The 23845-nt window shown below is 54.5% G+C and overlaps 2 protein-coding genes across 3 annotated transcripts in view; one reads left to right on the top strand and one right to left on the bottom strand.

The window, feature by feature from the left end:
* The first annotated feature begins 2734 nt into the window (after positions 1–2734).
* MCAM (melanoma cell adhesion molecule) lies at positions 2735–15943 on the top strand. 2 transcript variants are annotated; one of them, XM_036397355.2, is made up of 16 exons: positions 2744–2929; positions 6616–6743; positions 6850–7063; positions 7156–7226; positions 7307–7394; positions 8373–8552; positions 8630–8757; positions 9306–9465; positions 9556–9677; positions 9954–10092; positions 10404–10525; positions 10605–10743; positions 11390–11534; positions 11893–12010; positions 12621–12939; positions 15711–15943. In XM_036397355.2, exons 1-15 carry the CDS (start codon positions 2863–2865, stop codon positions 12648–12650), a joined length of 1851 nt encoding a protein of 616 aa, XP_036253248.1. In that variant the 5' UTR covers positions 2744–2862; the 3' UTR covers positions 12651–12939; positions 15711–15943. The 2 variants fall into 2 exon arrangements, with proteins under 2 accessions (XP_036253249.1, XP_036253248.1); XM_036397356.2 differs by lacking the exons at positions 11893–12010; positions 15711–15943 and having other exon boundaries at positions 2735–2929; positions 12621–13772.
* Positions 15645–23845, bottom strand: part of CBL (Cbl proto-oncogene) — a 37005-nt gene continuing 28804 nt past the window's right edge. Inside the window, exons 15-16 of the mRNA XM_036397354.2 lie at positions 22940–23122; positions 15645–20417 (exon numbers count right to left, since the gene is read on the bottom strand). Coding sequence (XP_036253247.1) covers positions 20137–20417; positions 22940–23122 — 464 coding nt within the window. The 3' untranslated portion in view covers positions 15645–20136. The remainder of the gene's footprint in view (positions 20418–22939; positions 23123–23845) is intronic.

Raw genomic sequence — 23845 nt, forward strand, 5'->3', positions numbered from 1 at the left:
CGGTGTGTGTGCATCGCTGTGAGCGGGGACTGCAGCCAAATCCATTAAGGCAGCAGATAAACAAGGAGGCGTGAGATCAGGCAGCAGGGAGGGAAGATGAAGGTGGCCAGCCTGCCCCGCTCCCCACGCAGTCCCCGAGCCCGCCGGGTGCCACACACAGCGTGGCAGGGCGATTTCATGCCATCTGTTCATGCCTTGATTTCCAATCCTGCCCCTCTTCCCCAGAATTATTCATTTATTTGGGGGAAAAAGCACAAGTTTTCTTCAAAGTGAAGCAGGCTGCGGCCTGAGCAGCTGGAGGCAGAGCCGTGCAGTGAGAGCAGGGGGCTGCCTGAGGGTGGCATGCTCCCCAGCCTGTTTTCCCCAGGGAGTGGCAGTGCCCTTTCCAACTGCTGGGAATTTTCTGCAGAGGTTTTCTTAGCAACGTTCTGCTTTATTTTTAACACGGAATAAAAGTTAGCCCCAGAACAAAATGCACCAGGGGCGTGTCAGCCGAGCTCTCCCGCTTTGTTTGTTTGACTTCGGTGGATGCTTTCCCGTGGGCCTCCTTCCTTCTCAGGGTGGCATTTGAGGGGTGTTTTGTGCCAAGTGGAAAATCCCTTTCCCTGCTCCAAGGAGAGCAGAGCCTGAGGCTCCTCCGGTGCTGCATCCTGCCCTTTGGAGGGAGGGGCAGAGTGAGAACATTGTCAGGGAGTCCCTGAGCCCGGGGTACCCACTCAGGGTGGATTTCCCCACCACAAGCAGGGAGCTCCTGCCACGAGGTGTGAGAGCATCTCAAAAGTGAGGCTGTGAGGCTGGAGAGCAGCTCCTGAGCATCCCGTGGATGATGTCACAGCTCCCTTGCACTTGTTCTTCCCAGCAAAGGGAGGAGGCCTCCCCTGTCCAGCAGCAGCTCGAGGGCTCTCAGCCTTATCGCTGCCCAGCATTGCCATTTTAAGCAACTGATCTCCTGGGGAAAAAACTTAATCATTTCCGATGAATCACTGAGTGTGTTTGGCTGGGAAAGTCTTGTGAGGGGGGTGCTGGTGCTGGTCAGCCATGCAGAGGAGGAGGAGGAGGAGGAGGGCATGGGAAGGCTGCTGCATGGCACCAGCCGGGGAGCAGCGCTGGGGCTGGGGGCCAGCACAGGGGGCTGGCGGTGGGAGAGGTGCTTGGGCATTCCCAGGAGGAATTCTGTGCCTCAGGGGAACCTGCAGCCCGGCCCTGGAGGGGCTCAGGGACATTCCCAGGAGGAATTCTGTGCCTCAGGGGAGCTGCAGCCCGGCCTTGGAGAGGCTCAGGGACATTCCCAGGAGGAATTCCGTGCCTCAGGGGAGCTGCAGCCCGGCCTTGGAGAGGCTCAGGGACATTCCCAGGAGGAATTCCGTGCCTCAGGGGAGCTGCAGCCCGGCCTTGGAGAGGCTCAGGGACATTCCCAGGAGGAATTCTGTGCCTCAGGGGAGCTGCAGCCCGGCCTTGGAGAGGCTCAGGGAGGGTCGGAGGGATGCAGCCCCTGCTGCCGGAGGACGGGAATGCTGCAGGGAAAGCAAGTGGAGAAGAGAAAAGGATGTGCAAAAGTTCAGAGCGTCTGGGCTGAGAGCGGGAGGAGGGCACTGTCACAGCCCTGGGTGCGTCCCCACGTGTGATGAATCTGAACCAGTGAGTTTCGGCTGTCCTGTGAATGGGGGAGCGAAACGGCGTTGAAGGTGAAGAAAACCTTTGTCCTCCAACAGCCCTCCTGGCTGTGACTGACCCGGGGAAACTGAGGCACGGAGCCAGGCTGTGACAGGGCAGGGGCGCTGGGGCCGGGTGTGCTGCAGCACCTGGCGGGGTTTGTTGTGCTCCTCCCGGCTCTGCCGCGGGCTGCCGGAGGGGCCGGGCTGGGTGATTACCCCTGGATAATGGGAGCCTTGTGCAGCTCGGCGAGTCCCCCGCCCCCGGGCCGGCCCCTGGCCAGGCCGCTGCCCCGGCCACGGCGGGGAACAGCTCCTGCACAGCCGCCCCATTCAGCAACAGCTGCGCGGGGGCTCGGGCCGCGGATCGCTGCGATACCCTGGGGCCCCGCCTCGGGGACAGCACGGGGCTCCCGGCGGGGCTGGGGGACACCGAGGCTCAGCAGGGGCTGGGGTGCGAAGCCTGCAGACCCTGGTGGCCCGCCTGGACACGAGCCTGCTCCGCTCCCAGCCCAAGCCGCCCCCAGGTGTCCGTCGGAGCCCAGACAATGACAAACAGTGTTTTGCCTGCGTGTTTTGAGTCTGTCTTTGTTTGGCGTGGGTTCAAAGGTGGCCCCCGGCTGTGGCCGGGCTTTAGGGCAGTGTGGGGCTGAGCAGGGCACTAGGTCACTTGTGGTTATCGCCACTGCTACCTGCACATTGGACTCTCAGGGAATGTCGCACCGCCGGCATTCCCCAAACGCTCTGAAAAACACATCCCACGCCTCGGCCCCCTTCTCTGGGTCTGTGAGCGATTCCACCTCCAGCGCCCGGCTGTCTGCCTGCCTCAGCCCGTGCACGCCCGGACAGGCAGGAGCTGGCAGGTCTGCGAGCCCCTCCGGCGGAGCTGGGGCCGGTCCGAGCGGGGCGGGGGCCGGGCCGGGCCGGGCCGGGCCGGGCTGGGCTGGGCTGGGCTGGGCCGGGCTGGGCTGGGCTGGGCTGGGGGCCGGGCCGAGCGCTGCCCGCGGCCGTGCGGGGCCGGACACCGCTCTGCGGGGCTGGGCGGCGACGGCGCCCGCCCGGCTGCGGCTGCGGGTGATAAGCGGCTGCGGGCGGTGGGCAGGCACCGCGCCTTCCTCCTCCTCCTCCTCCTCTCCTCCTCCTCCTCTCCACCTCCTCCTCCTGACGTCAGCCCACGGCCCCGCTCAGTCTCGGGCGGCCGGCGGCGGGCATGGCTGGGGGGCGGCGGCCGGCGGGGCTCGCCCTGGGCTGGGGCTGCTTCCTCCTGCTCTGCTGCGGTGAGTGGCTGCGGGCAGGGCCGGGCAGCGCGGGGCCGGGCCCGGGCGGTGCGGGGCGGGCGGTGCGCGCACCTGCGGAGCGCCCCGGGGTGCCGCGGAGCCCTGGCGGGGATGTCCCTCGCCCCGGGGGACACCGGGCTGCATTGGGGCTGCGCTTGGCCTCTGCGCAGCTCCCGAGGTGCCAGCCCGAGCGGGGTCCCCGCGGAGCCGCGGCGGCGCCGGCAGCCGGGAGCGCTGCGCCCCTCGGGCGGTGCCTGGCGCGGCTCCGGGAATGCTCGGATCGCGGGGTCGGGGCAGCCCAGGTGGGATCGGCCCTTCCCAGCGTGTGTCCCCGCCCGGGCGGCCCCGCGATCCGCGGCGGGGCGGGTCTGCGTGCCCCGTCCCGCTCTGGGGGCCCCTCTGCAGCCCCCCCAGCGCCGCGCAGGTTGAGGGGTGACCCACGTGCGTTCAGCGCGCACTGGGGTGAGCTGCTTGTTGTTAGGAAGCATCCACCCCTTTCCTTCTAAGGAGTTTTCCCCTGAGCGCTGTGTTTCTCTTGGCTTTTTTCGCGCTTGCTTTTTTTATCCACTTTCCAGTCCATTTTCACCCTCGGGGGGTGGCTGCGCTTCCTGCCCTGCCCCGCTCCCCGCATCCCGCCCTCCCCTCGCCGGGAGCCCGGGAGCGCTCCCGGTGCGCTGGCTGCTCCCAGCCCCGCTGAGCTGCGGAGGTGGCCCCGGCGCTGGGAACCTGCCCAGGCCGAGGTGTTGGAGCCAAAGTCAGGCTCAGAGCGGAGTCTAGAGCAGGCTGCTCCCACCCCCGTCCCGTGCCGGGATCCCCTTCCCACAGCCCATGTGCCGAGCCAGGAGTCTCTCAATGGTTGGCGGCGTCGGTGTATTTGGAAGCCCAGACACGTGAAAGGCTTGATGCTTCCCAGAAGCACAAGGGGCCACGGCCAAGACATTCCCAGGCCAGCCAGAGCTGCTGGAACGGGGGGCTGAGCCCACCCCGGGGCTGCCTGAGCCACCCCATCCCTTTGTGCCCCGCGGTCTGGCTCTTAGAGAGGTGTCTGCATGTTGTCACCCAGCTGCGGGGTGGGGTTGAGAGCTTTGCCTCTCCAGCTGCACATGACAGGTCCTGACAGGGTGGTGGGGTTGTTTTGGGGTGCAAGGTGCTGGTCCCCGCTGCAGCAGAGCCCTGGCTCGGTCCCCATCCCGGCCAGGGTGCGGGCTGGGCGGGGGCTGTTGGTGTCAGGAGGTGTCGGGCGCTGCTGCTGGTGCTGCTTCCTGCGGGGCTGGGGCTCTGCGCCCTCTTTCTTCCCTCTGTGAAGAAGACAAGGTGTGGGTGATGCTGTTTTTGGGGCACCCCGGCTGGTGGATCTGTGCAGCTCTCTGAAGGAATAGGAGGGTAGCATGTGTGGCTGTGCCGGCAGCAGGCGGGATCTGGCCGCAGCTGGTTTTCCTGAGAGGGGAACACAAACCCACGGAAACCTCAGGCATCCCATGTGCGGCTCCAGAGCCCTGCGGTGCCTCTCTCTCCTCTCGCTCCGGGCCGGGGGCTCTGTGCCGCCAACGCAGCCGCACTTCTCGCCTTCTCGCCGCACACCTCGGCTCTGCAGGAGGCTGGCGAGGGACTGTGCTGCTCCCCACCCCCTTCCCCAGCTCTAAAAGCAAATCTTTGTTCTTGTGGAGCTCTGGCTGCCGGCCGGCTGTCCGCCAGCCAGATGGAAAAGGCACGGGGGCTCTCCTTCCTCCTTCCCTGCTCGCTCCCTGCAGACGCCCGCTCCATATCTCGAGGTCTCCGGCTGGAGCTGTGCCAGGCACTTGGGGTGGATGGGGCTCGGTGCTGCAGCTGGGCTGCTCCACGCGCGGCTGATGGATGTGCCCAGGTCCCATCACCGAACCTGCAGTTGTGCTGGGCACGAGGGAGGATCGCCAAGTCCCCGGAGCCTGCTGTGCCAGGCTGGCAGTGCCCAGCGCCTCTTTAGCCTGCCCACGCACAGAGCAAAAGGTCTTGGAGCTGTAGAAGCGAGCCTCGTGTCACCAGGGTTGTGGGGGACCTTGCGAGTGTCCCCTTGTGTCCTCTTCCAGCCTGTCCCGGAGGAGGTGCGGAGCAGTGAGCCCTTTTTCCAGGCGGGGTGGGGGCTGCGGAGACCGTGTCAGCCTCCTCAAGGGCAGTGGATGGCTGGGAGGGTTGTGATCCTCATGCCAGCCCCGGATGCCAGCCATTCTCCAGCTCTGAGCTCATGGTTTCGCTTGCTCCGCTGCCTGGTTGAGGGCTCTCATGCCGAGCGGGTCAGGGGGAGGGCCGGCTGCTCTCCCCGGGGCTGCCTCTGCCTGGGGCCCTTGCCGAAGCTCTGAAAATGATGGAGAGGCAAAGTCTGGCCTGGCTGCCTGCAGTCCAGAGTGCCAGGGCTCAGGGGAGGCTGTGTGGGGTCAGCAGGGACACACCCCAGCCCCAGGCTTGCCCCGTGGTGCAGGTGCCCTCCTGCAGCACGCAGCCAGGTCGTGGCTGTACAGGTGGGCAGTTCCTCCTGTGCAAAGTTATCTTTTCCTTTGTATTCTCAGCCAGTTTCCTGGCCCTGCTGTGTGCTTATCTCTGGGACTTTCACCTGTTTTTCCAGCCCCTTCTTTGCCGTGCTGTGATTTGCTCATCTTTCTGTGCCAACTGCGATACGCTGAGGGGATGGGCAAGGGCCAAACTCTGGGTGTTGGGAGTTCTGAGGCGGCTGGTCCTGCGTGTCGGGGCCTTTGCTGTGGCAGAAGGGCTCCTGGCTGTGTTTTGGCTTTGTGCCACCACACACCCACTGCAAACAAAGATCATTTTGTGGGCACGGTGCTGCCCTTTGAAGTCGCCGTGGTGGCTGTTACAGAGCGGGCACTATCAAGGGAGATGTTGACACAGCTGCTTCCTCCAAGCCTCTTGTCCCCAGCTCCCGTACCTGGGCTGGCTCTGTTGCTTGGGGACAGGCTGCTGTCCCCTCTGCAGGGCCGTGTGCCAGCCCAGGGCGTGCAGAGCCCCCTTTGCCTTGGCAGGGATGGTGGCCGTGACGCTCCCAGCCTTGCTGCGGTGCCGCCCTTGTCTCTGCTGTGCCTGGCTGGGGCTGCTCTCTCCCAATCCCTTGGGAAGCTGCTCCGTGCCCTGTCCTGGATCAATAGCCATTACCTTCCCATCCTCCCTGGAGCAGGGCCAGCAGCTCCATTACTGCTGTGGGCGGCTGGGCAGGGAGGAAGGTGGGGTGCAGTGATGGGCCCTGTGCCGTGGGTGGGCAGAGCTGGGCAGGAGCAGAGCAGCAGCCAGGGGAAGCCTTGGCAATGCTGCAGGCATGGATGCTTTGACTGCTGGGTTCCTGCTGGGGTGGCAGGGTCCGAGCTTGTGGAGGGACCTGGGAGTGCCAAGGCTGTGGTGGCCGGGGACGTGCTGCCTCCCAACGGTGTCCTGGGGACACAGCTGGTGGGGGCACGACATGCCATGTGCCCCCTTTGGGTACAGGATCGCTGGCCTGAGCCCACGGGCTCCCTGTGGATGCTGAAGGCAGTGTGGCAGTGAGGTCCTGGCTGTCACTCCTGCTGGGCTGGGACATGGTGTGTAGAGCACAAGGCACGGCTCTGCCCCACAGCTTTTGGAGGATGGAGATGGGGGCAGGCTGTGCTTGGACAGCCCATTATTCCCCATTCTTCCTGCCCCTAACAGTAAATTCTGTCCCACAGCTGCAGCCAGCAAGCTGGAGATCTCCATGCCACCGGTGGTGGAAGTGGAGGTGGGGGGCACAGCCAGGATCGAGTGCAACTTCTACATCCCTGAGAATGCTTCCTACACCTACATCGACTGGTTCTACGTGAGTGCTGGCCTGGGAGAGCAGCTCTGGCAGCTGGGCTGGGGTGGCAACGAGCCCAGGGCTTCCTGCCGGGCCCCCCAGCCCAGCCTGGCCCCTGCCCTTGCAGGTGGACCGCAGCAACAAGCAGGTGAGGCTGTACCACGTCACGGCCAGCGGGGTCCTGGAGGATGACACGGACTACAAGAAGCGTCTGTCACTGGGGGAGGACAAGGCCCTGTCCATCAGTGCAGTGACACTGCAGGACCCCAGGACCTTCGTGTGCCAGGTTGGAGCTGGCAGCTACGGCGTGGGCGAGAACAGCACCGAGCTCAGCGTCTACAGTGAGTGACTCCTGCCGGGCAGCTGCTCTGGGGGCTGGCAGGGATCCCATCCCAACCCATCCCTCCTAACACGTGTGAGCTTCTCTTTCCAGAGGTCCCCACGACCCCCGAGATTGAGCCCAACTCAGGAGGCATCTCTGTGCACAGCGGTAAAATCCCAGAGGTGAGGAGACACACAGGGGACAGACAGGGAGGCTGCCTGCTAACCCTGCCCTGTGCTCACGGCTGTCTCTGCCACCACAGATTGCCAGGTGTGTGAGCAAAAACAGCTTCCCACCTCCCAACATCACGTGGCACAAGAACGGGGAGCAGCTGCACGCCCAGGACAACCGTGAGTCTGGTGGGGATGGCAGCCAGGTCAGCAGAGGGGCTGGGGGCTGGATGGCAGCCAGAGAACCCCAGGGAGCCAACGTGGTGGTGGTGGTCCTGGGATGATGGAAGAGATGAGACTCTTTACTCTATGATTTATTATTTTGTGAGATATATATGTATATATATACATATATATATACATATATATATACACATATATACATATATATACACATATATACATATATATACACATATATATACACACATATATATGAAGATATTTTAATATATATATTAAAAATTACAATTTATATATATAGATTAAAATATATAGTAAAAGAAAATGATCTATTAAGACTATACTAAAAATATATATATAGATTAAAAGATACATGAAAAGAAAATTATCTATTAAGACAATACTAAAAGATATCTATAGATTAAAAGATACATATAGGTTAAAAGATATATATAGGTTAAGAAATACATTTAAAGAAAATGATGTATTAAGACTATACTAAAAGATATATATAGGTTAAAAGATATATATATAGGTTAAAATATATATATAGGTTAAAAGATATATTAAAAGAGAATGATCTATTAAAACTATACTAAAAGAATAAAAGAAAAATTTTCATTAGAAAGCTAGCAAGGAAAAGAAAAGTATAAATATAATAATAATAAATATATAATATAATATAATTATATATAAAATATAAATATATATAATTATAGTCATAATAATAAATATAATAATAATAAAATCTTGTGGCTGCTCACAGCCTCGACACAGGTGGCTGTCGTTGGTCATCAAGTAAAAACAATTTCACACGCTGGGTAAACAATTCTCCAAATCACATTCCAAAGCAACAAAACACGGAGAAGCCGAAGCTCCTCAGCTTCTCAAGAGAAAAAAATCCTAATTTTTTGGCGAAGACTTCTGATAAAACATCTCAGTGACGAGCCCTGCGTGCGGCCGTGTCCCCCGCAGAGGTGACGATGCCGTCGACGCTGACGCGCGAGTCCAGCGGGCTGTACACGGTGAGCAGCGCGCTCTACGCGCCCGTCACGCGCCAGGACCGCCACTCCCGCTACCACTGCACCGTGCACTACTGGCTGCGGGGACAGCAGCGTGCCCTGGACTCACAGCCCGTCCAGGTCAACATCTTCTGTGAGTCTGGGCCCGGGGGGGCCGCGCCGGTGCCCTGCAGAGGGGCTGGCACTGACTCTGCCCGTCCCTGCGCCCAGACCCCGCCGAGAACCTGAAGCTGAAGGTGATGCCGTCCTCGACGCTGGTGAAGGAAGGGGACAACGTGACACTGGTCTGCGAGGCTGATGGGAACCCACAACCTGTCTTCAGCTTCTTTAAGAAAAACGTGAGGCTGGAGGGGACCAGGGCACCAAACGTCTCCTGGTTGCTCTTTGTCCCCTGCCCAGAGAGTCCTGGGGAGGGGATGCAGTGGCTGGGTGGGAGGGGGCCTGTGTGGGGCTAAGGACTCTGCTGTGACCGTGCTCACAGGGGTCCCAGGATGAGGGAAGAGACAAGGATCTGACTCCATGTTTCAGAAGGCTTGATTTATTATTTCATGATATATATTACATTAAAACTATACTAAAAGAATAGAAGAAAGGATTTCATCAGAAAGCTAGCTAAGAATAGAAAAAGAAAGAATGATAACAAAGGTTTGTGGCTCAGACAGAGAGTCTGAGACAGCTGACTGTGATTGGCCATTAATTAGAAACAATCACATGAGACCAATCCCAGATGCACCTGTTGCTTTCCACAGCAGCAGATAACCATTGGTTACATTTTGTTCCTGAGGCCTCTCCTCTTCTCCAGAGGAAAGAATCCTCTGAAATCCTAAAGGAAAGATTTTCCATAAAAGATGCCTGTGACACTCTGCTTTGTGCCCACGGTCTGCAGCTGGATGAGTGGCAGGATCTGACATCGCTGGCAGAGCCCGACAGCGGCATCCTGAGGCTGCACGACGTGAACAAGACCAGCAATGGCACGTACAAGTGCCAGTCCCTGGACCTGGATGATCTGTCACAGATAGAGAAGGATGTGGATCTTGTTGTGAACTGTAAGAGAGAAGGGAATGGACCCTGTGGACCTCGTGCTGGGTGCTTTGTCCCTCCTGCTCACCCTGCCCTGGTCTCCATTCCTCTCCCAGACATTGAAGGGGTCCATGTGAAGATGGAGCCGTCCTCGACCCTTCGTGAAGGGGACAGTGTGATGCTGAGCTGTGATGCCTACAGCCCCGTGGGCCTGAAATACCAGTGGAGGGATGACAAGGTGAGTAGGAATCCCAGTTCTGTCGTGCTCAGGCTCAGCCTGGGCTTTGCAGCAAATCAGGCAGAGTCAGGATCTTGCTCTGTCTCTCCTGAGAGGCCGGGGGAAGGAGTCCCTCTTTCATGGACCTGCATTGTCCACCCCAATATTGTCACCTCCTGGCCAGGACTGCAGGGAGGTTCCTGTGCTTGCAGGCTCCTTCACTGTGTGTGGGAGAGCTGAACCCCTCTGGGATGTGGGCACAGAGGGCTCATTGTTGGGGACATTCCTTCCCAACAGGGCAAGAAGCTGGTGGAAGGGAACCAGCTCTTCGTGAAGAACCTCACCTTTGAAAAGTCCAACACCTTCAGCTGCAAGGTGATGGCCCCGAGTGTGCCTGGGCTGGAGCAGAGCAAGAAGGTGTCCGTGGCTGTCGAGGGTAAGACCTGGCCTGGGTGCAGAGAGACCTGGCCTGGGTGCAGGGTGACCCCTGCCTGCCCTGTACCTATTCCCTGAGATCTGTGGGTGCAGGGTGACCCCTGCCTGCCCAGCACCCATTCCATTGAGAGCTGTGGGTGCAGGGTGACCCCTGCCTGCCCAGCACCTATTCCCTGAGATCTGTGGGTGCAGGGTGACCCCTGCCTGCCCTGTACCTATTCCATTGAGAGCTGTGGGTGCAGGGTGACCCCTGCCTGCCCTGTACCCATTCCCTGGGAGCTGTGGGTGCTGATGTCCCCTGCCTGCCCCCAGGGAAGCCGCGGATCGTGGCCATCAGCTCCCCGCTGTACGTGCGCCAGGACGAGGTGATCAACCTGACCTGCAAGGCCATCGCCTTCCCCCCGCCCACCGTCCAGTGGAGCATCAACGGCACGGTGAGAGCCGGGAGGGACCAGCCTGGCATGTCCCAGGGGCTGCCCAGGCACTGAACCCTGCCCTGCCTGCCCTGCCCAGGCTCACGAGTACGTGGACAACCAGCACGTCGCCAGCAACCTGACGGTGCGGGTGAGCCACGACCTGGTACGGGCAGGAGCCCTGTGCCGGGTGTCCAACAGGCTGGGTGTCAGTGAGGAGCGCATCCAGCTGGTGGTGGGTGAGTGTCAGGCCCTGCTTTCCGTCCCAGGCCCCCCCAGCAGCGTCAGGCCCCCCTGGCCCAGGCGCCGGCTGTGCCGTGCTGCCCTGGGGGGGCTGAGCTCGGTGTGTTTCCCTCCCTTCCTGCTCTTCCAGACGGTTCCATCAGGAAAGGTCAGTCTGCTGCTGGTGTCCATCAGGACACGAGTTATGCTCACCTCTAGCCTGGGGAGGGAGCTTGGCTGCTGGCTCTGCACTGCTTCTCTTGCTGTTTCTCTCCCTGCCAAGCCAGGCAGGAGGCTGAGGCTCTGTCCCCAGCGGGGGAACGCTGCCTGCTTGTCCTCAGCGAGGCCACCCAGTGCAGCTTCTTGCAGCCCAAACCTGCTGGGCAAGGAAGCAGAGTGGATTGGGTTAGGAATTCCTTGCAGGAATTCCTGCTATCCACCCTCCTGTGCCACATGGGGCATGGCAGCCCAGAGCAGAATTTCTGTGTTCCTACAGAAACTGCCCCAACGGAGCATTTCTGTACTGAAATCTGCATCCTGCAGGCAGCTGGGGAAGCACTGGAGCTTTTCTGGGAGAAGGGGCCCTTTCCTAACACAGAAGGGAAGCTGGAGGGCGTCATGGTGGGACAGGCATTAATTTCTTCCTCTCCCTGTTCTGTTTAGATCAAAAGTCAACAGCAGAGAGCCAAGGGGTGATCATCGTGGCCATCATCGTGGCCATCCTCGTGGTGGCTGTGCTGGGCGCTGTCATCTACTTCCTGCACAAGAAAGGCAAGCTCCCGTGTGGCCGTGCTGGGAAGCAGGACATGTAAGCACTGCCACCTATCCCCCAGGGGCCTGTGGGGCTGGGGGTGCCTGATATCACTCATGCTTCCCATCCCATCCCATCTCACCGCTCCAGCTCTCCCTGCCCGGGCGGGAGCACGGCCTCAGGGGCTCCACGGCTTTTCCAGCTTCCCACAGGGCACTGCCATGCAGGGAGGAGACAGCAGAGTGGTAGAACAGCCAAGGGCCCCCTCCCTGGGCAGCCCAAAGCTTTCTGTGAGCTGGAGTCTCTTTGACCCCAGCGCTCTGGTCCCCTGAGGTGGAGCCCCAGTGCTCGGCCAGCCACGCGCCCTCCTGGGTATCCCCAACGCGTCTCAAAAATTGTCACCTCCCTCCCCTAGCACAAAGCCAGAGGCCCGTAAAGACAAGATTGTAGTTGAAGTTAAGTCAGATAAACTTCCCGAAGAGGCGGGGCTCCTGCAGGGCGCTAACGGCGAGAAGAGAGCTGCAGCTGACCAGGTAGGAGCGAGCTCGGCACCGCCCGGGGCTGCACCAGGTAAAGCTTTGCTCCCCTTTGCTCCCCTCCTCCGGCACTGCCCACCCTGCACGGGCTCCATCATCCATCAGCAGCACTCGGGGGGGCCGTGGGAGGGAGGGGAGGGGACAATAATGGGAGGTGACAAAGCTCTGCTCGTGCAGTGCCCTGCTTGGCTCTGCCCCTTCCGTGGAGCAGCAGCCAGGCTGCCCAGGGGAGAAGGAGCTAAAATAGAAAGATGTTTGGCCAGAAGTCAGAGCAGAGGCTGCAGGAATGGGTCCTCTGAGCCAGAGATCTTGGGATGAGTCTTTTGGGACATGTGTGTGCCCCTCACCTGGGATGGAGCAGCTTTTCAGCGTCACTGCTGGGCACCACCCCTGAGCCCGCTGTGGTTTTATTTGCCTCGGGCCGGGCCAGAGCCCCTGCCTGGCTCTGCACAGCTCACACTCCCCTCCCCTCGGCCTGGGGGCCACCCTGGGCTGCCCCAGCTGTCCCCACCCCCCTGTGTGTGTCACTGCAGCAGAGGGTTGGGTTTGTGTTCCTCCCTAACCTTGTGTTTTCCCCCTCTCCCTTTCTCTTCTGGTGGACCTGAAGAGCGAGAAATACATCGATCTGAGAAACTAGAGAGGAAACCTCCTAAGTGCTTTCTTCCTTCAAACCTTTCCTGCTCTTGGATTGCCTTCTCCCACCCCTGCTCCAGCCCCTGGGGAGCACGGCCAGGGACCAGCCGAGTGTCACCGTGCTGGGGACACCTCCCTGACTCACCTGGCCCCTACCTCAGCCCTGGGCTCGCAGGTGTTGCCTTAGCAGCAAAGCTGGACTCGCTTTACTACTCCAGAGAAGCCACAGCAATATTAGGAAGAATTATACCCCATTAATCCCTACTTGGTGGAAGGATTTGAGGCTCTTTCAGGTAATCTGTTCTGTACATGTTGTGGGAAGGTTTTGACACATTCTTTTTACCCTGACCTTGTTCAGAGAGGCTGGTGGAATTCAGTTTTTGGGATGTCTGAGGCACCTTAGCAGTAGTGAGTGCAGGTTGGAGGAGAGGGGAGTGGAAGGGGGGTGTGTTAGAGGGGTGTTTGCAGCTTCCAAGAGGGTTTGAGTGCTTGGCTTTGTCTTTGAAGCGTTCCTGGGTCGGTTTATCCCAGTGGTGCAGTGATCCCACAGGAGGAGAGGACCTGGCAGAGCAAGGAGGGGGTGCCAATCTCCAGGAAGGCTTGAGGGTGTCGGTTTGGAGCTGTGCTGACCCGAGGGCAGGGCTCTCTCTCCCCTCTGAATTTGGTTCATTGTAGGGATGCTGCAACAGCAGGACCCAGAGCTCCCACAGGTTGAAATTCAACATTGGACAGGGCCAGTCAGTGACGTCTCAGGGTTTTTTTGTGCTCAGCCATTGCCAGCCCCAGGTCCAACTCCTCTCTGTGCTCCGCTGCCACCTCTGGCCCCACGGGGAGGAGAGGAGAAGGGCAAGAACCTTCCATGAGCTTCAGTGCCAGCCTCCCCTGCCTCATCCCAGAGGGATCAGCCCCTCCTGCCCCTCCATCCCCTCCTCTGAGCTCTGCTGCCCACAAGGCTTCGTCCCCCGGTGACAGAGGGGACCTGTCCCCACCTGCTCCACGTGGTGTCCAAAAGCAAAAGCTTTGGTTTATATATATTTTTGTTGGATTGTGTGTACATTTCCAGGAGTTTTATTTCTCTTTTTTTTTTTTTTTTTTTGGTTGTCCGATACTTGCAAGGTTTTTTTTTTTATATATGTGAAAATAAAGTACGGATTCAAAGCTGAGTGGTGGAGTTTGTTCCCACAGCCAGAAGGGTGGGAAGGGCATTCCATAATTGCATGGAGCTTCCAAGAGGATCCATTTATGCCCCTGTGGCTGCTAATAATACACTAATTACTATAAATGCTAACAAATATGTCCATTCTAATAATAATAAAAATATATTTATAATAAAATAAAAAAAATGATAAAAATAAGTGCAATTATAAAAATAAAAAATAATAAAATAAAATAATAATAATAATTTCAAATTACATAATCTTAGTTTTAGGCTGCAATAAGTGATTGTACCACTGGATCTTAAAAAATAATATTGTAAATAAAATTGACTGTTAGAATTTTTTGATAATTGAATCAATAGCTGACACCAATACTGTCTGTACATACTGGAGATAATAATAAACACTTATAAACTAACACTACTAATTAATAAAAAATATTAATAAAGCTGATAACCACCCCCTGTCACTACCCTGAGAGGACAGAGGGTAAATGATGGGTGACACCAAAGTGTCCCTGCTCCTTTGGCCCAGCTCCCAAGAATTAATTCCTGTGTCCTCATCTGAGCCCTTGATTAATTACTGGGGACTCAAATGACCTAAAGTTACCCCTATGACCTAAAGTAACCCCAATGAGGACCTCAAATGACCTCGAACGACCCCAATGACCTCAAGTAACCCCGATCATGACCTCGAACGACCCCAATGACCTCAAGTAACCTCGATCATGACCTCGAATGACCCCAATGACCTCAAGTAACCTCGATCATGACCTCAAATGACCCCTGTGACCTCAAGTAACCCCGATCGGGGCCTCAAATGACCTAAAGTAACCCCGAGCAGGGTCTCAAATGACCTAAAGTAACCCCTGGAAAACCAAAAAATTCTCAAATGACCTAAAGTAACCCCTGTGACCTCAAATGACCCCAATGACCTCAAGTAACCCCGATCATGACCTCGCTTGACCCCAATGACCTAAAGTAACCCCGATCATGACCTCGATTGACCCCAATGACCTAAAGTAACCCCGATCAGGACCTCAAATGACCTCGGACGACCCCAATGCCCTCAAGTAACCCCGAAGAGGGCCTCAAATGACCTCAGGTAACCTCTTCTCCTCATTTCACCCCTCAGTGGCTTCTGTGAGAGGTTTCTGCCCAGTCCAGTCACGCCCGTGGCCCCAGACACCCTCCCTGACCCCTCTGGGGGCTCCCCTGGCTCCTGAATGTCCCCTTTGGCCCCTGGACCAGTGCGTCCCTGTTTGTTCCATTTCTGGGCCCCTCTGGAAGGTTGGAGTGTGGCACAGCCTGGATTTATTATATCTGTTTTCTATGTAAAATATTCATAGATTGACATATAAGAATAGATACCAATGAGTATTCAATGAACGGATTCAAATATATATAATTCTTTTCCTATCTTTATTAATAATACATTCTAATAACTCTATTCTAGAATTGTAATTCATACACATGTAATTCTAGAATTGTGTGAGATATTTATTTATTTATTTCTATAATTTCCATGCAATAACTTTAAAAGTCTGCAGAATATTCCCTTGGATTCTCTTCCTGGGTGGTAACTTCATGTTCTTCTTGGTCCTGCTGGCTTAGAGCTTTTATTCATTGAATCTCTCAGAATATGTTTAATCATTATAATCTTTATATAAATCTTTCCTGGCCTCTGTCAGTGGCTAGAAAATAAATTTGAATTTACCAGATAATTGTGGTGATAATTATAAAATAACTCCAAAGTCAGCCTGCAAAGGATCCAGGAGATTGAAATCCTAAAATTTTCTTTTTCCAGCACTTACAGAAGCACCACAACACACACACACCATCTGCTACAACAAAGGAAATTTTATTTAAAAATAAAACTTTGTTTTGTTTTCTTTCTTACTGACACAGGTGAATGAAATCCCAAACAAAGAAGCTCTTAGTGGGCAGCATACAAGGATGGAAACAATTAATAAATAACATTAGTATAACCTCTAAACATTAACAATGCATCTGCAAACAAAATGAGGACTTTAAACCAAGTGAACCTTAAAGCTCAGCTACTCTCTGTAAGAATATTTACCTTCTGTTTTTCCTTATTCTTTACAGATCTGAAAGGATTAAATACTGCTATTATAATTTTATATTAATGACACTATTATACTTTTTTTTTTAAAATATCTCGTGAAAATCTCAACATTTTTTAACACTGATATTTTACAAATTGGTATTTGTCCATGAGAAAGAACAACAGTAACAGCAGTTCTTCCTCCACTGGGAATTTCAAACAAAAAAAGATTTCTAGGAGGAACTTTAAAAATAAATGTCCTTATTCCCCACTAATCTTTAAAGTGGCACCTCTGAGAAGGTGCCCTGGGAGTTGCATTTTTTCTTGCTCAACTGAAAAAAAAAAAAAAAGAAATAAAACGAACAAAAACCCAACAAAGCAACCAATCAAACCACATTTACAGCAAGGAGCCTGCCTCAGGATGAGCTACAGAAATGTCACCAGTCTGCTGCAGGAGCCACATGCTGGGCCCTGAGCCTGTCTGACCCTGGGGAGGGCTGGGGTTGAGGACATGCACTAAAAAAGGGGAAAATTGGGGATTCCTGCTCGGCTCTGGACACGGGAAATCACCTGGATCCTGCTCAGGAGGGCACCTCCTGCTTCCCACAGCTCCTTTGGGAGTGATCCCCCTCCTTTGGGAGTGATCCCCCTCCTTTGGGAGTGATCCCCACTCATTTTGGGAGTGATCCCCCTCCTTTGGGAGTGATCCCCCTCCTTTGGGAGTGATCCCCCTCCTTTGGGAGTGTTCCCCCTCCTTTGGGAGTGATCCCCACTCCTTTGGGAGTGTTCCCCACTCCTTTGGGAGTGATCCCCCTCCTTTGGGAGTGTTCCCCCTCCTTTGGGAGTGATCCCCCTCCTTTGGGAGTGATCCCCACTCCTTTGGGAGTGATCCCCCTCCTTTGGGAGTGATCCCCCTCCTTTGGGAGTGATCCCCACTCCTTTGGGAGTGATCCCCACTCCTTTGGGAGTGATCCCCCTCCTTTGGGAGTGATCCCTACTCCTTTTGGGAGTGATCTCCCTCCTTTGGGAGTGATCCCCCTCCTTTGGGAGTGATCCCCACTCATTTTGGGAGACTTTCCCCTCCTTTGGGAGTGATCCCCACTCATTTTGGGAGTGTTTCCTCACCCTTTTTGGGAGTGTTCCCTCACTCCTGTTGGGAGTGTTTCCCACTCTTTTTGGGAGTGTTTCCCACTCTTTTTGGGAGTGTTTCCAGCTCCTTTCAGGGACAGCTGCAGGACACCCCCAGCATTTTTTACCCCATCCCACGATCCTGACTTGGCCCCGAGCTCGGCTCAGCTCCAGTCCAGACACGGAAGCTCCACGGCTGAAATGCTACAAAACACAGTGTCAGAGTCCAAGTGAGCATTGCCCATCTCTCCTGCTCCTCCTCTGCACCCTTCCCAAAGCAGTTTGGTGCTGCTTGTCCAGCTCTGCTCATTTCCCCACAGGGATGGATCCTCAGATCCAGCCTGGCCACGCAGCATCCCCTTAAGAAAGGCACTAGACATTTGGGTTGTTTTTCCTTTTTAAAGTAGCATCAGAAAGGTAATTTTCTTAAGAATAAAGGAGAGGGAGGTGAAGGGAAAGAAGAGCAATCAATCTTGGGCTTAGAAAGAACAAGAAAAATCCACTGGGCAGGGCCTGGATTGAGCTGGCAGAGCACAGCCACAAGACATGGCCAGGACTCTGCTGCCCTCAGTGGAATCAGCAAATTCTTAACGTGTCTAAGGAAGAAAAGGCAAGACTTAAGTTTCTTAAATCAGTTTGAGACATAAACAAGTGCACAGAAAGGACACATGCAGAGAAATCAGCGATACATGCCACAAAGATTGCTCTCTCTAATCTCTAATACCCAGAACAACACCCACAGGAACATCTCTTGGCACATAGACCCCAAAGACAGGCCTGGAACAGCTCTGCCAAGCAGGATTTCATGGAAATTACAGCCAGCCTGCCCTGAGGGGCTTGGAGGGCACAGGGAGTCACTGGTGCCACACACGCTGGGCAGGACAAGAGTTAAGGCTTTGGAGCTGGCTGGGTCAGCCTGGCTCAGCCATGGCAGGAGTCACACTGAGCTCACACAGCAGGACAGACACCAAAGGGCTCCAAACCAACACAGAGCCCAGTGGGAGTGTGGAAAAAAGGGAAATAAACCCCTCACTAAAGGGTTTGCACCTGGATCTGCAGGACAAGGGACTGCGGCTGCTCAGGCTGCCCAGTGTGACACAACTGTCCCCTGTCCCCTGACAGCCACAGCTGTCCCCTGCTCCTGCTGTCCCCTGCTCCTGCCTCAGCAGCACCAGTGCTGGCCTTGCTCCTGCAGAGGCTCCCACACATCCCACAGGGAGCAGGGCTGGCACCCCTGGCAGCTGCACTGGGGGCACACGAGGAAGAGCAGCTCTTCCTCCCCTCCTTCTTCCCCCAGGCACTGAGCCCAGGGCTGTGCCCGAGCCCTGTGCCCTGCAGAGCACCCCCCTGCCCACTGCCAGGCCTGGCAAGTGCCAGCCCTGCCCCCAAACCAGCCAAGGGAGGGGTCAGGGACGTGGCAGGAGAGCTCCCCAAGCTGTCTGAGTGTTTTCTCCACTACAGAGAGGAGAGGAGTAAAGAGACACTTCAGCCTGCCTGGAAGTGTCCTGCAGCAATTCAGAAAGCTTTAGGTCTAGAGAGAAACCTCAGCTTGAATTCAGATCCACTTTCTGCCCTGCTAACAGCACTCATGAAGGGCTCTCTGCCACTGGGGCCATCTGGCCCAGCCCCTGGATTCCTCAAAAGGCCAGAGTGCCCCCGAGTGCCAGAATCACTCCAGCAATATTCCAACTGCAGCCCTTAGCCCAGTGACCTCTGCTGACCTCAGGGAGAGGCAAATAATGCTGGACATGCTCCAAAGGCCAAGAGCCTCTCAGGCTGACAGGCTGTGATCTGTCTGTGCCTCCTGGATCTAAATCTTCTCCAAAGGAACCATCCACTCCTCTAATATGAACAGAGTTAAGTAGCTGAGTAGGCAAGCCAGGTTTTTCCAATGCAACAGCTGAGTTCTGACCTTTAAAACCATGTGATCACTTCACAAATACAGAATTTTTTCCCCAGGTCTGTTTTAACACCAGATCTGGCAACACCTTAGAGAAATGGAAATGGAAAGGAGAGCCCCCATGTTGTTTGGACAGCCATGCAGAGAACTGCTGCACTTCTGGGACTGCAAAGCAGGTGAAATTCCAACAAACACATCAGCTGCATCTACCAATTCCACAAAACATCCTGGCACGACATGGCTCCTGCAAAAGCTCTCTGGAGGAATGTGTGTGAAGGCCACTAGTCTGCAACAGCCACCATGCAATGAAGATAAATAAAACATCCTATTTACCAGGTGCAACATTCCTAGGGAAGAGCAATGGGAGTGTCAGTGACGGCTGCTCCAGCCCAGCAGGGCCACAAATCAAATTTGAGCACTGAAGCACAAAATGCTCAAGGCTAAGAGAGGAGAAGCAGCAGCCCCAGTTCTTTGCTCTTGCTCAAATTCTTTGCCCCCCTCTCCCACCCCTCAAAACCACACCAAGCTCCTCCAGCTCCTGGAATCTGGTGCTGCCAGTGCAAGAGCACACACACACACACACGAGAGAAATCCAACCGCCAGGATCAAAACCCCTGACAGAAACTCGTCCTGCTATCTCCAGGCAGCAAGGGAGGACTGGAATCAGAAGCAATAACTGCTATTATTACAGGCAAGAGGGACACACCACGGCCAACAGGAAGCAATCAAAGGATTCTTCCAAGGTCTCCTATAAATTCCCAGCAGAAAGTGACCTTCCAGCTTCTCTGAAAAGCCTGAGCCAGACACACAGCAGCGAACAGATCCAAACCTAGTACCATGAACCACAGGACACACCACACCGACCTCGAGACTTTGTTTCTCTGAGCATCCACTTAAAATTCACAGCACAAAACAACTCCCCCCAGCCTCCAGGGCATCGGCTCGGGGATCCCTCGTCACGAAACCTTTCTCTACCAACACCCTGGAAATAAATCTGTTCTCTCAGACAAGAGGTAGGGGTAAAGGACTCCAAGACATACACTGTATAAAACACCGCTCCGCTCCATCCCACTGCTTTGAAATCTGGAACCACGAAAACCTGATAACTGATTCTCTTCAAGAGGCAGGACTGACCTCAGCACGAAGTCTCTAAAGGAACCCCCTTCCCCTTTGGTGCACAGCTGGGCAGCAGCTGCCCAGGCAGTTGGTCCACAGCAGCTCAGGTGTGAGGTGCCCGTGTGCTATGTGGCCACGTGCGCCGGGGAGGAGATGGACACGAACTCCCGCAGAATGTTCTTGGCCATCTCAATATTGTTATGTGCAATGACCAGAGCTTTCTGAATGTCCTGATATGAGTAGCCTTGGCTCATGAGGTTCTCGATCTCGCTGGAGAGGTGCAGGGAGGAGCTGGCCCCGCTGCTGGCTCCTCCTGCTTGGCAGCTCCCGGCTTTGCGCTCCGAGTTTATCCGCCGGGGCAGCGGCTTCGGCGGCCGCTCGGGGACCTGGGAGCCGTCTGAAAAACCTGGCAGGAGAAACAAGTGCATCACTTCAACAGAAAGATGTGGAAATTTTGTTTGGAACGAAGCTGAGATGACAGCAGGGAGATAAATGGCACTTCAAAAAAGCTGTCACTGAGCTCTGCTGCTTTCTCCAGCCCTTTTATCCTCCTACCCAAGCTGCTCAGCTTCCCCACCTGGGTGCAAAAACAGCTGGGGAGGTTTTTCTTAATTAACAAGGTTCATCAGGCTCATTTAGTAAGATAAAACCACATAAAAAATGGCACAGGATCTATGTGTGTAAGCAGAGCTCAGATACCAGCCTTAGAATCAGAAAAAATGACAGAGTGAATATTCAATGCACCAGACACCTCATTTCCTTCCAGAATCAGACAGAACCCCCCGGTTTAACTGTCCAGAGGCTGCTCCCTCGTCTCTGTGTGCACAAACTCACTCCCACCACAATTGCTCAGCAACTGAATTATGCTCTCTGAAGGGTCAGCAACTGAATTATGTTCTCCTCTTCCTCTGCTGAAGCTCTGCCTGCCTAATGGCTGATCAATAAAGCTCAGCCTGTTCTGCCTTTCCCTGAGTCATTCTGATGTGACACTGCCCTGCAGCCACATCATGCACTGCTGGGAAGAGGAAATAACAGCCAATAAACCAAACAAGTCACCAAACTCTCCAAGGAAAATACACATTGTTTAACGTGCTCACCCAGCATCTGACATTTCTGAGTTTTAACCTCCTGTATCATTGCAGAAAGCATTTTCTGCCAATCACAGGAAACTTTTCTACACGGATGTTTGACATCACCTTAAAGAAAGATTTATTTGTCTCCCGGAAAAAGTCCTCAGGGCACTTCACAGAGTTTTCTGGCAGAGAACGGGAGTACAACAGACAAATCACGTCCACACAATTCCTTTCTAAGAGTGAGCACTGCAGCTTGCTCAGAGAAGCAGCATTGTGGGGTTTTTCTCAAAAACTTGCCCCAAAAGCCCTGAGACAGAGAAAGCTCTTCAGGAACCAGATTCCCTGAAGCTTCCTCACCGACCACAGCTCAGTCCAGCTCCCTCATCTTCAGAATTAAAGTTTCTCACACATAAAAAGCTTTTTGTACATGTGAGAAGAAGGTCTGCCCCCTCCTCTGCCCCAGACTGCCTTCTGGAATTGCTGTTTCAGCTTGAGCTGGATCAAGTTTCAGAGACCACGGGTCAGTCTGAAAGGACAACTGCTAAGACAGTTATTTTGGTAAATCATTAATTAAAACTGCAGGGTCCAGCTCCTGAGAGCATAAATCTGCCAAGATGAATCCCACAGCAGTCAGGCTTGCCTGCACCAGTGCCTTGCTTCCCACAGCAGTAACAATCAGCATTTTCCACATTTTCCATTTTCCTAGCCCCAAAGCAGGACAACAGCAGTGTTATTTCAGGGCTGTAGAAACAGAGTGTCAATGATTAAACTCAGTACTTCATCTGGGAGGTGGGGGTGGGACTTGCTCTGTTTCTTTTTTATCCCTTTCAGCCAAATTCTACAGACACAGGAACAGATTTAAAAGTGAAAAAGGGAGGTGGGGCAAAAATAATGAACTTTTCTGCACTAGGAAACTCTTCTCTGTGCTAAAGAAGGTCAGGGAAGTGGAATGGTGAAGCAGGAGAAGAGAAGACTCACTGGGGGAAGGGGTTCTGGGTACAGGAGGTTCTGCTTCCAGAAGGAACAAGAAACTCATTCCTGCTGCTTGGCAAATCACCAGCACAGACTGAAAACCCCCAACAGAAAGAGTTTCAGAGCTTCCTTAAGAGCTGCTGAGCAGGAAATAAGTCAATCATTATTCAGAAAGGCTCTTGGAGACACGAGGCTTTAGTTTTTCCCTCAGAGAATGTGCCTTGCAGCCAGAAGGACACCATGTCCTCTATTCCCCAGGGACAAAAAGCTGAACTTGCTGAGCCACTGGTCCCTGCTCAGAGGAGTTCAGAGCATCAGGAGCTGTGTGCAGAACTCTTGTGCCATCTGCAGGCACTGGCAGTGCCACAAACCCTGCCAGGCCAACCCTGCATCTTCCACTTGGCACAGGGACACAATTCCTGAATGGTCTGGGTTGGAAGGGACCTCAAAGGTCCTTCCACCCCCTGCCATGGGCAGGACACCTTCCACTATCTCAGGGTGCTCCAACCCCAAATCCAACCTGGCCTTGGGCACTTCCAGGGATGGGAAATCCTGTCTCAGAACCAGGTACACCATGGTACCAAAACAGTCTATGCTCTGTAGGAAACACTGGTTTAAGGAATGTACTTTAAGCTGAAAAAAGCTTTTCCTAACTGAGATTCCAGTGTGATTTGCAAGCTTGGGGATTAAATGACCAAGGCAGCACATTCCAAGCTATAAATCAAACAAAAGCTAAAATAAATCAAACAAAATACCTAAGAACCAATTCTGCCTCATAAACCTGATTTTACACCTTACATCCAAAATCTTCAGTGAATGACACAAGTTTCAAAGATGCAGAGCCAGGCAGCAGCAGCAAGAAGAGGGAGGAGAGCTCTCTGACCTGTGACAGGGTCGTTTTCCAAGGACATTCGGCTGAAGGCAGGAGTGGCATTGGAGATATCAGACAGGGTGCGGCGAGCGACGGCCACGGGCAGCGGAGCCTTGGGCACATCGTAGCCATCCTCCTCATTCTCTGACTCCTCAGGGCCATTGCTGGCAGTGGCTGCTGCCAGGCTCCCTTCATCTGCAAGAGGAGGCACGTGCTGAGCTCTGGGGCTGAGCTGTCTCTCAAGGCAGACTCCACTCCCTCATTTTCCAAGCACTGACAGGACACCGAACCAAAGTTTTGCTGTTAAAACCTCACAGTTAATGGCAGCTCTTTCCAGATGGGAAAATTAAAGCACTGGAATGCTCTTCCCAGGGAGGTGGTGGAATCACCATCTCTGGATGTGTTTAAAAAAAGACTGGACATGGCACTTGGTGCTACAGTGTAGTTGAGGTGTGAGGGCATAGGTTGGACTGGATGATCTTAGAGGTCTCTTCCAACCTCATCATTCTGGGATTCTGTGTCTCTGTGATTCTGTAATTCTGTGATTCTGTGATCCAGTGATTCTGTGTCTCTGTGATTCTGTAATTCTGTGATTCTGTGATCCAGTGATTCTGTGTCTCTGTGACTCTGTGATTCTGTAATTCTGTGATTCTGTGATCCAGTAATTCTGTGTCTCTGTGATTCTGTGATTCTGATTCTGTAATTCTGTGATTCTGTGATCCAGTGATTCTATGACTCTGTGATTCTGCAATTCAGTGATTCTGTGTCTCTGTGACTCTGTGATTCTGATTCTGTGATTCTGTGATCCAGTGATTCTGTGATTAGGTTAAAAATACTTGATAGATTCAGTGTGCATGAAGTACAGACTCGTACTTCCACATACATCCCAGCTATTTTAACAACAAAACCAAATGTAAT

This window comes from Molothrus ater, chromosome 22 (assembly GCF_012460135.2).
Source record: "Molothrus ater isolate BHLD 08-10-18 breed brown headed cowbird chromosome 22, BPBGC_Mater_1.1, whole genome shotgun sequence".
In the NCBI taxonomy this organism is placed as follows: domain Eukaryota; kingdom Metazoa; phylum Chordata; class Aves; order Passeriformes; family Icteridae; genus Molothrus; species Molothrus ater.

Coding starts and splice junctions, on each gene's coding strand:
- MCAM (XM_036397355.2), top strand. CDS start 2,863: ATGGCTGGGGGGCGGCGGCCGGCGGGGCTCGCCCTGGGCTGGGGCTGC. Junction 8,553..8,629: donor CGTCCAGGTCAACATCTTCT/GTGAGTCTGGGC, acceptor CCCTGCGCCCAG/ACCCCGCCGAGAACCTGAAG. Junction 10,093..10,403: donor GGTGTCCGTGGCTGTCGAGG/GTAAGACCTGGC, acceptor GCCTGCCCCCAG/GGAAGCCGCGGATCGTGGCC.